General features: G+C 48.8%; 1 protein-coding gene and 1 long non-coding RNA gene across 2 annotated transcripts; one reads left to right on the top strand and one right to left on the bottom strand.

The window, feature by feature from the left end:
* Positions 1–58: 58 nt before the first annotated feature.
* Positions 59–8,016, top strand: LOC131483386 (uncharacterized). Its single transcript, XR_009247626.1, has 3 exons — positions 59–130; positions 987–1,123; positions 7,901–8,016. It is a non-coding gene; the product is annotated as an uncharacterized LOC131483386 (long non-coding RNA).
* Positions 3,328–11,354, bottom strand: ZNF786 (zinc finger protein 786). Its single transcript, XM_058681348.1, has 4 exons — positions 11,118–11,354; positions 8,673–8,799; positions 8,016–8,162; positions 3,328–6,082 (listed from the first exon to the last, which is right to left on the bottom strand). The coding sequence occupies exons 1-4, from the start codon at positions 11,133–11,135 to the stop codon at positions 4,080–4,082; spliced, it is 2,295 nt and encodes a 764-aa protein (XP_058537331.1). The 5' UTR covers positions 11,136–11,354; the 3' UTR covers positions 3,328–4,079.
* Between the last annotated feature and the right edge of the window lie 291 nt (positions 11,355–11,645).

Raw genomic sequence — 11,645 nt, 5'->3', positions numbered from 1 at the left:
CGCGCGCAGTTGGCTGCGATTGTGAGAGGTCCCATGCCGGGACGAGCAGAGGGGCACGAGTGGGCAGAGGAGGGCACGGGGCTCCCGAGTCTGCTTCGGGTTGCTGGGCTTCTTCATGGAACTTACAAAGGTTGCGCTTCTTTCCTGGTCATGGGCGGCTGCACGGGGATGGGCGCACGGTGTAGTGCATGCTTTCAGGGGCTCATGTGAACACGGCAGGGTATTTTCTAAACGATGCCCCCTGTCATTTGTGCCTCTGGGGATTTTCTGCAAGAGAAATACCACATAGGTAATATAGGTGGTTTGCCTAGGTCCAAGCGGGGTTTTGAGATTTTCCACTCTTGACCACTTTGGAGAAGCAAGCAGGTTAAGAGAATAACTTGTTGCGTCAGGAAAGAAACCCCTGATATGCGTTAGGATTTGAGGCTTTTGACACCTGGAGAGGACAGGGCAGAAACAACGGAAAACCACAATGAAACTCAAGGGTTCCACAGTGTTTTTCTCCATGAAGATTTTGCTAGGGCGATGCAGTGGCTCAGTAAACTAATAATCCGCCTGAGAGCTGCATCCCATGTGGGCACTGGTTTGTCTCCTGGCTGCTCCACTTACCTTCCGATTGTGGCCTGGGAAAGCGGTGGAGGACGGCCTAAAGCCTTGGGACTCTACACCTGCATGGGAGACTAGGAAGAAGCTCCTGGCTTCAGATCTTAGCTCTACCCTTGTGCGGCTGTTTGGGGAAGACCTTTGTCTCTCCTCTTTGTAAATCTGCCTTTACAATAAAATTTTTAAAAATCTTAAAAAAGAAAAGTTTTTCTTACCCTCTTTGAGTTGATTTGTCCATGGGAGTTTGGTAAAGCAGAAAGGTGTGAAGGTAAAATTTTTATTTTTGATTAGGTTACCATAGTTGATTAGAGTGGGGAAGGGTTGAGGGTTAGGGGAAAGTGGGTGAGACCATTGTTTCCACATTTTAGTTTTTCTTCTTTCAGTGTCTGGAGGAAGGGGGGGATAAGGGGAGAAGCTGCACCCAGCCTCCCAACCGCCACAGTACCAGGGCTGGGGAACGGCCACCCGATGTCATCCCAGGGTCCCCAGTGTGGAGCATGCTCCAAGGATTCATGTGCAGGTAAACGTAAGAGCAGTGATTGTTCTGAATGATTTATGAGTGATGTGTCAGATCTCCAGCAGTTCAAAGATCACCCTAAAGAATTCTTCCAAGGCATAAGCACTAGTTGGAATTGTGTATTTTTTCAGAGTGTCCTATGAACCTTTATTAAAGTGAGAAGAAAAAGGACCCCATTGACCCAAATACGCAACCAATATAACCGATTTTCCTAAGCCCCTTTGTTAAGTCAGGTGTAGGAAGGAAGCTTTTTAAAGTGCTTTCTGCTGTGGGTTAAGCTGCCAACTACAGTGCCAGCATCCCAATTGGGGGCAGGCTTAAATCCCAGCTGCTCCACTTTGCATCCCACTCTAGGGAAAAGCAAAGCCCAAGTATTGGGGTTCCTGGAGATATGAAAGAAACTCCTGGCCCACCTGGCCAACCCCTGGCCATTGTGTAGGAAGTAAACCAACAGGTGGAAGTGTAGTCTCTCTCTCATGTAACGCTTAAAAAAAAGATTTACTTATTTATTATTATTGGAAAATCAGATATACAGAGAGGAGAAATACAGAAAGGAAGATCTTCTGTCCACTGGTTCACTCCCTAAGTGGCCACATTGGCTGGAGCTCAGCTGATCCAAAGCCAAGAGCCAGGAGCCTCCTCCAGGTCTCCCACGTGGGTGCAGGGTCCCAAGGCTTTGGGCCATCCTAAACTGCTTCCCCAGGTCACAAGCAGGAAGCTGGATGGGACGTGGGGCTGCTGGGATTAGAACCAGCACCCATATGGGATCCTGGGGGCATGCAAGATGAGAACTTTGGCCACTAGGCTACTACACCAAGCCCTTCTATAACACTTTAAAATAAATAAGTAGCATATATATGGATAGACCAGTGATACCTGGCAGGTGAAAACAAAGAATATTTTTCAGTTTCCTAGTTTCCCAAACCTGATAGTCCAATGAGACCAATGATTAAGATCACAGAGAAAAGACCTTGGCTAAAGTCCTCACACATGCCAGGATACGATAATTGGTACTCTTTGAGATAGAATTGGATGTCTTTTCCCAGTTGGTTCACTATTCTCTGTATCCCTGGCACCCACCTGGTGGGCTTCAACATTTAAAGGAACATTTTGCTATCTTGGGCACACAGCCACTCCTCTGGCTTCCACCTACGGACGAGCCTGCTCAGTGCAGTCATGGGTTCAAGGCTTAGCTCTGACTAGAGACCATTATTTCCCTTAAACTTATATGATACTATGCCTTGATTTTCTCTTCTTCTTCACCACAGACTTATTTCCATGTTTGCATGTGGACATTCACACAATTAATCCTTTCGGTGAGGTTTTTGGTCTCTTCCAGGAAGCTGCCAGTCACCTCTCTGGGACCGTTGAGTTTTTCCTGTTTCGTTTGTACTCTTCTTTCAGATTTTGAAAATTCCCCCTCCTTTTGTTTTTAACTTTTGGCAACAAAGCAACTCATGGAGATAACTGCTGGTTGGTTTCTTTGAGCATTTGGCCGTTATTCCTAGAAGCTGCATTTCCTGGATGTCTGATTAAGGGTGGTTCAAGATTCCCTGCCTGGAAACCAGGACACCTGCAGAGTTCCAGCACAATCCCCAGTTAGGTGTGAGATTCTGAATGAGACATGTATGGTGGGTTCTGTTTTCTTCTCTGCAATGTTGGAGATTGGATAAAACAAAACAAATCCGCCTTAAGCTCCTTGTAGTTCTAAAATTACTTAAAATTGTTAAGTTATTCTATATGCTGTAAAAAAGACTTCTTTCAATGTTTATTTGAAAGGCAGAAAGACACTGCCATCTTCCATCTGTAGATTCAGTCTGCATTAATTCTGGCTGAGCCGTGGTAAAGCCAAGAGCCTGGAATTCCATCTGTATGTCCAAGGGCTGGTGAGGACCCAAGCATCTGAGCCCACATCTACTGTAAGATGAGGCAGTAGAGCCAAGGATTGAACCCACAGAGTCCAACGTGGGACTTGTGCGTCATAACAGCATCTTAACTGGAGCTGCTGGGCCAGACACCGACCCACAATTTCACATAAACGCATAAGAGGCCATCAAGTCATTTCTGGGACTGTGTACGTATGTGTGCTGTTTTCCCCTTATTTGCATGAACTCCCTCCCTCACTCCCTCCTTACACATTTACAACATATATAATTAAGACATGTATGCATGTGGGCTACAAATTAAACAGAACACAGGATCAGAACCCCAAAGTACCAGAATTTGCACAATTTGTTGTCTTCCATTTATTTTCCTATTTTCTACCTGTTGGATCTTCTATTTTACTTTCTACAGGTTTGTCACTAATCCTAAAATTTTATTAATCCATTTCTCTCAACAACTTAGAAGTTATTTCCACATGCCTTCTTTTCCGTAAGCTTAAGTTCTTATTTCACAATAATGGTATTTCCTCCAATTATTATGAGTGCTTTTTTTTTGAAATTTTTGTTTTCACTTCCTAAATTATGATTCACTGAGGATTTTTTCTTCCTCTTTATATGAAAGTTCAAGTGCTTATAATCTTTGCAAATCTTCATCTCTAAGATTGAAGCAACAGACAATTTAATTAGAATCTTTATGTAACTGTTCATGCAACACTTTTTTTTCCTCCTTAAAGATTTATTTATTTATAAATCTGGATCAGATTTATAGAGAGAAGGAGAGACAGATCTTCTGTCTGCTGGTTTACTCCTTAAATGGCCTCAACAGCTGGAGCTGAGCCAATCTAAAGCCAGGAGCCAGGAGCTTCTTCTGGGTCTCCCACATGGGTGCACAGTCCCAAGGCTTTGGGCCGTCCTCTACTGCTCTCTCAGGCCACAGGCAGGGAGCTGGATGGGAAGTGGAGCAGCTGGGCCACAAACCAGTGCCATATGGGGTCCTAGTGCATGCAAGGCGAAGACTTCAGCCATTAGGTTACTGCGCCACGCCCTCCTGAACTGTTCTGCTGGGTTATGTTCCCTCAGCTCCAGTCAGCCTGGATCATTGCAAACAACTGGCTAAGCCTTTCCTTCGCATCAGGCTGGGCTGGAGGACGGTAGGATTTGGCATGCACTCTGGCGTGCTCAGCTAATTTGGATTTATAGATGAAGCCCTTCCCACAGTCCCCGCAGGCAAAGGGCCTGTCGGGCCTGTGGATGCGCTGGTGCCGAAGCATGTGGCCTCTTTCCCGGAAGTTTTTATCACACTCAGGGCAATGGAAAGGTCTCTCCCCTGTGTGCAGGCCCTGGTGGCTAAGCAGCTGGGCCTTCAGACGGAAGCTCTTGTCACACTTGGGACACTGGAAGGGCTTCTCTCCCGTGTGCGTCCTGATGTGTTCGATGAGCTTGGACTGTTTGGCAAAGCCCTTGCCACACTCACAGGAGAAGGGCATCTTGCCGCCGTGCAGCAGCTGGTGGGCCTTCATGTCGGCCTTCACGCGGTAGCTCTTGCCGCACTGCGGGCACTGGAAGGGCCTCTCCCCGGTGTGCAGGCGCTGGTGGCTCAGCAGCTGCCCTTTCAGGCGGAAGCTCCGCTCGCACTGCGGGCACGGGAAGGGCCTCTCCCCGCTGTGGACGCGGAAGTGCTCGGTGAGCTTGGACTGCCTGGTGAAGCCCTTGCCACACTCCCCGCACGAGAAGGGCCGCTCCTTGCTGTGAGTGCGCAGGTGCGCCTTGAGGATGCCCTTCAGGCGGAAGCTCCTGTCGCACTCCGGACACCGGAAGGGCCTCTCCCCACTGTGCACCCTCAGGTGCTCGCGCAGCTTGCACTGGTGCGTGAAGCCCCTGCCACACTCTCCGCAGGAGAACGGCCTTTCTCCGCCGTGTCGGAGCCTGTGGGTTCTCAACATGCTCTTCAGACGGAAGCTCTGCCCACACTCCAGGCACCGGAAGGGCTTCTCCTCCGTGTGCAGCCGCTGGTGCCTCAGCAGCTGTCCCCGTTGGCGGAAGCTCCTGTCACACTCGGCACACAGGAAGGGCTTCTCTCCGGGGAAGCCTGTGCCACGCTTCCGGCAGGAGATGCGTCGCTCCCCACCGTGTCCACGCACGCGGAAGCACTTGCTGCGCCCTGGACACTGGCGGGGCTTTTCTCCCGCGTGTGCCAAGTGGCCTGCAAGCTTGGCGCTCGTGGAGAAGCACCTGCAGCACTCAGGGCAAGTGCGGGGCTGCTGTCCGCCGCACCTGCGCTGCAGGGCCTCCGCGCCCACTTCCCCATGGCAGGGCTCCTCACAGTCCACGCGTGGACCTAGCTTTTGTCCTGGTTGTACACTGGTGACGGCCCTGCGGCCTCCTTTCCAGGGCCCCGGCCTCACTGTGCCATGCAGGCATGGCTGCGCCTGCGCATTGCTCCTCAGGTGGAAACTCTTGCCACATGCGGGAAGCTGAGCAGCCCTCTCCCCCTTGTGCGTGAGGCGGTGGCTGAGAAGGGTCCGCTTATGGCAGAAGCACATTTTGCATTCAGGACACTGGAATGGGCTCTTCCTAGAGTGGGCAGTCAGATGTCTCAGCAGATACTGCGTCAGGCAGAAGCTCTCCCCGCACTCCTGGCATGGGACGTGCCTCTCTGTCCGGGGGACGTTGTCCTGCTGCTGCTGTGGCCCAGCTCGTGTGCTGCACGTCAAGGCCTTATGTGGCAGGTCGGCGGAGTGACTCCTCTGGCTCTTCACTAAATGCTCCTTCTTGCGACAGCTTTCCCCGCAGTCAGGGCAGGGGCGCTCGGGGGCCTCCTGGGACAGCCCCAGCACTCTGTGACCTGGGATTCCTTCCCTGTGTGGACATCTGGAGCCGTAGACTGCTGCCTTAGCAGCACCTGGGCTATGTCTCTGTAGATTCTCGGTCTCTGCCTCCATGAGGCCTTGGGCAAGCCCGAAGGAAACATCCTCCCTGTCGTCTGAGGTGAGCCTGAAAGAATGCTGACTCTGAAGCGGGTCTGACTGGAAATGGCATTTAATTTCTCCTGAGCTCACAGGCTGCTGGCTTCCTGAAACTGAAGACAAACAGTCAGTTAGTTTTCCTGTCAACGGTGTCAAGTAGTCTGTGCCAGTTCCCCGGGGGAGCCTGGGAACCAGGCTTCCATATCGTGTGGGTCTGCTTTCATCACCAAAATGAATTTGGTCATAGTCTGTGAAACTAAACTGAACAAACTTAGATTTTTAAAAACGGAAGGGGCTGGTGTTGTAGTGTGACACATGAAGATGCTGTCTGGTGCCAACAGCTAACAACACAGGCAACGATTTTGAGTCCCGGATGCACCACTTCTGATCCAGTTCCTCGTAATGCACCTGGGAAAAGCAGAGGACGATGGCCCAAGTCCTTGGGCCCATGCCACCCACATGGGAGGCCTGGAAGAAGCTCTTGGTTGTCTGTCCCAGCTGCTGTGGTCTTCTGGGAGTAAATCAGAGGATGAAAGAGCTCTCTCTTTCTCTGTAACTTTTTCTTCCTTCCTGTAACTCTTTCAAGTAAATAAGTATGCGTGCACCCCTGAGTGCTGACCCACTGCTTCTGAAGCGCCCCAGTCCAGCAGACAGTACATCATTCTTACCTGACATGGATGTAGATACATACAGACACTGACAGCAGTGAAGGCCCTAACAGAGACCCTGACTGATGACATCTATGCCATCTGTGATCCATCTTAAGACCAGTCTGCAGGAGCAGGCTGACTCCTCTCTCCCTGCTCCCATTCCTACCAATGCTCTTAAAAGGTTCCTGAAAGAAGTAATAATAAATGGGAAAGAGGAAAGCGATTTATGGATAAAGACCTCCGAAATAAACAATTTGACACGACTCCTTGGCATGAAGCACCCATTAGACTTTTTCATCCTATATGTTGTTTATTTATATTGATTTGAATATCACATCAGCTAGGTCTGGACCAGGTTGAAGCCAGAAGCCCAGAACTCCATTTGAGCCTCCAATATGGGTGCCAGGGACTCATCTGCTTAAACTGCCTCTCCACTGGCATCAGCAGGAAGCTGGATTCGAAGCAGAGATGCGACTCAAAGCTATGTTCTCCAGTATGAGTTGTGGGCCTCCCAAGCTGTACCTTAACTCCATGCCAAAAGCCACTCTCATTCTGAACTCGGATGCCTTTTAAATAAGATCTATCTCTCTATCTATCTCTCTATCTATCTATCTATCATCTATCTTTCTGTCTAGTCTAACTGGAAGGCAGAGTAACAGCGAAAGAAAGGGAGAGAGGAAGAGATCTTCCACGTGTTGGTTGACTCCTCAGTTGGCTACCACACACAGGTCTGGACCAAGCCAAAGCCAGAAGCCAGGAACTCTGTCCTGGCCTCCCTGATGGGTGACAGGGGCCCACATACTTGAGGCATCCTCTGCTGAGTTGAACATCTATTAGAAGGAAGGTAGATCGGAGGCAGAGCAGCCAGGGCACTCAAATGCTGGCCCCCTAAAACTGACTTTAATGAACCCCAAAATGTTGGCTGCTTCCATTATTACAAGAAACAAATAAGGAGAGCTAGATGGCAAGCATTTAAAGACACAGCAGCCTCTGGACAGCCAAGAAGCCCATTGGTCGCAAGGATCCCGGTAAGCGACCTCTACATTAGCTCTTTGCCTCCTTTAAGATAGCTTCCAGCACTGGCTCCTGCCATGCGACAGGGATCATGTTAACACTGTATTCACGATCACTGTCAGTGCTTTTACTATTTTCATTTTACACAACAGAAACTGAAATACTCTGAGATTTAATAACTTGACTAAAGTCATCCAGAAAAAGCAAGATCCAGACTTCAGCCAGAATCCGCACTCCTAAGCACTGTGCTTTATTGCCTTTCTTTAGACTTTCAGATGTCAAATATCAGCTTGGTCAAACAAGAAGATATAATCAGAGAACAGAAACTAGGAAATCTCAACATGGCATCTTAAGACCATGGCTCTGATTTCTTAATACTTACCCCAAAGCGACTGTCCCTCAGTTGCTGTATCAACATCGGCGGAGGAGTGAATGATGCTTTCTGATTTCTGCGACTCTTCAGAACTTCTGGACGGCTCTCCCTCCTGTTCAATCCAGGATATTAGTTCCGGTTTGGGAAGTCCACTATCTGCACAGAGAAGTCAGGTGGGGAGTTGGGACTTCCTTAAACACTCGATGTAAAGCACAATAATTACTTCTACAGTTCTCTAAACGGAACAATATACAAGAAGTGCTGGAACAATATATCAGGAGGGATGAAAAGAAAACAGGTTACAGACTTACATAAAGAGGAACCAAGCTGACCCCTTACCACACAGTACTTCTAATTTCTCTGCACTTGTTGGGCCAGGTGTGTTGCTGTAATTTTGTCATGCCCCCAGGTGTCTGCAATGCTGTGTTTTGTCCAAAAACAAAATGGCAATTATCCTTTAAAATTTATCTGAGAGACAGAGCTCTCGCCCACTGGTTTACTCCCCAGATACCTGCCACAGCCACAAGTAGATGGGCTGAAATCAGAAGCTGGTCTTTCTGAGTTAGCTCTATGCCACCTATGTCCTAGGGACAGACACATCAAATGGCCGAGAGTCCCTCAGGGAGCCAGGCTCATGGCCCGGCCATGCAATGGGACATTGCTTACCTAGAGAGACAAGCGTCTCATAATTGGCTCGCATTACGTTTCTATAAAGCTGTTTCTGCGAGGCCTCCAGATGGCGCCACTCCTGCTCTGAGAAGTAGATGGCAACATCCTCAAAAGTCAGAGGGAACTGCAATGACAGACATGACCCACGGTCGCGAGAGCTTCAGGCGCTCCAGCCCTGCCCACCATTCGCTTACAGGTTAGCAGACTCCTGCTGCTAACCATGACAGCCCCGCCACCTCCAAGTGCTTCTGAACTGTTGATGCTGGTGTACACGCACGTGTGTGTGTGTGTGAGATGAAGGTAGGGTTTGGCAATGGAAACAAATCACTCTGAAACCTCATAGGGGTTAATCTGTCATGGGTCTCTTTCCAGGTCAATATTTGAAGACAAATCTATTTTTTGGTAAGTCATATGCCATGAGCACACATACTCTACCATTAAGATGCGTATTGTTTCCACATCATCTATAATATACAAATGCAATGCTCCTTTGTACCTCATGGCATATTCATGCTTTTACTTCCACAGGATAGAGTCTAAGATGGGGAATTCCTAAACATAAGGGTATATAGGCTGCTTCCGTTTTTACAGGTGCCGTCTGAAATCTCCTTGTTTGTGTGCTTGCCAGTATAGAATCCTCCTGGACGTGACTTGTCTGTGTTTCAATGCTTCTGTTGTCATGACTTTGTGGGTTCCAGCAGCTCAGACTCCTTCCTGCTGATTCTGACACAGGGGCTCCTCCAGGTGCATCAGGCTGGTGCCTCAGTTGGACCCAGCTGCCTTTCTGTTTAGCTTCCTTCTTTTTCTGATCATTTTCCTTCCCACATTTTAGGAAGTTGTTTTGACTCTTAGAGCGCTTCCTATTGGGCTTATGCAATGCTATCGTAGGTTAAGCCTGTGCCTGCAACATCAGCTTCCCATTTGGGCACCAGTTCTAGTCCCGGCTGCTCCACATCTGATGCAGCTTCCTGCCTATGGCCTGGGAAAGCAGCAGAGGATGGTTCAAGTGCTTTGAAAAGCTCTGGCTGTTGTGGCCATCTGGGGAGTGGGCCAGCAGATGAAAGATGTCTTTCTCACTGCCTCCACTTTTCTCTTGCTGTAAAGCTGCCTTTTCAAACTAAAGTAAATGGATTTTTAAAAATGTATGTGTTAGATGGACAATAGAAGAGTTAAAGCTTTGTTTTAAGTTGCATGAGTTTTGAGTAGCATGATGATATCGGATGCTAACCTCCTCTCTCCCACCCAGAATACGCATCTTCCCTCTGTCGGTGTGTCCTGGCTGCATACACTCTCTGCATGTTTTAACTCAGTACCCTTCATAGTCATTAATCAACTGTCCCAATACTGCAGTGCTTACGGCCAGTAACCTTGTTCTACTTAAGAATAGCCCCAAAACACTGGAGGAGCAACAATGGTCCTGATGTGGATACGGCAGAAAGAAGCAATGAACACTTGGCTCTAGTTGAAAAAGGGGAAAGTTAGTTTACCTAATTAAAAAAAAAAAAAAAGGCATGCTGATGTTGCTAAGATCGCCAGTAGAATTCTATCTGTGAAATTGTGAGCAGGAGAAAATTTTACGTTTTGTTATTCCACTCTAAAAGTTATGCTTTCAGTTATGCTTAAGATAGAGAAAAAAAGGCACCAAATTAGGTTTTTACTGTCTGTCTCAGGCATCTCTGAGGCTCTTGGAGTACATATTCTGTGGTGAGGGACAGCCACTACAAGTTTTCCAGTGGCTTTTAGAATCTGTTTAAGTTCACAAACAATGACACTGTCCCTTGATGTCACTTGCGAACGTATTTTTATTTTATTTTATTTTATTTTTATTTTATTGTAAGCAGCCTTTGCATCTAGCCTCATGGCATATCTCCCACCTACTTACAATTTTCTCTATTAAGGTGATGTGTGTCTTCTGCAGATTTAATCCCCAACCGTTGCAACTATGCAACAACAAAAAAGTTATTCGATAACAAAAACGCCTACTTATAAAATAAAAAGCTTCATTTTCAACAAACCATTAAATAATCCATATGTACTCTTTCTGAGCTTTTTACATCCTCTTTTACACTTCTCCTAAAGTAGCTTCCTTTCTTACTCTACCCACGCATCCCCATATCAGCACTAAATTCTGACCAAACATTTCAAGCACCCAGAATCTCACGTTCTTTTTTAAAACCTGTACGCCATCCGGGGGCTATGGCGTAAAATCGTGGTAAGTCCGCAGCCCCTTTTTCCCAGCCCGCTCCCCCACGCTACCGGGTCTCACTGCCGGCTCGTCTGGATTGCTAGCTCGGCTTTGTTTAGGGGTTCGACCATGGACTCCCCCTTGGGCCCAGACCCGACCCCTAGAATCTAAGCGACCCTCAGTCCTAACCCATCCGCTGCATGCGCCCACGAGGACCCACAGGAACCCGAGCATCCGCGCTGGGCGGCCGCTCTTACCGGAGTCCGCTGGGCCATGGCCCAGTCCAGCCGCCGCTGGGTCCGCACTCGGGCAGCGCTCGGATCGCCCCGCAAACCCAGCCCCGGGCGTGGCGCGCGTCTGGACGCAGGCGGGCCAGGACGCGCTCTCCTCCCCACAGCGCCCCTGCCGGCGGGAGGAGCAGGCGCGGCCACAACCCACCTGTCAGGACCCACCTTGGGCTCTCCAAAGAGAAAGAGGGAGTGAAGGTCCTGGAGACACATTCATCCTAGACAGAGACTGCGGGAGCAAGAGGGAGGGGTCTGGTTTGGTTCCTCCTCATAGCTGAATCTGAGCCTAGGCTGGGGCTCAAGGATTCCTCTGTGAGGTGATCCGGGGAATCAAGCCAGGGAGTTGGTACATGTAAGTGCATGGAATAATAATAATAATAAAGTATAGTTTACCTTCTGATGGATTAAAAACCAACTACTGAGCTTGTGCCTAACCAGAGTGTTTAATTTAAGCAGACAAATACAGGCGTCACAGGCCTAGGCTCTGGGGCCAACGAC

The sequence above is a fragment of the Ochotona princeps genome, chromosome 25 (assembly GCF_030435755.1).
Source record: "Ochotona princeps isolate mOchPri1 chromosome 25, mOchPri1.hap1, whole genome shotgun sequence".
Classification (NCBI taxonomy): domain Eukaryota; kingdom Metazoa; phylum Chordata; class Mammalia; order Lagomorpha; family Ochotonidae; genus Ochotona; species Ochotona princeps.
This window is presented reverse-complemented; position numbering and strand designations above follow the sequence as displayed.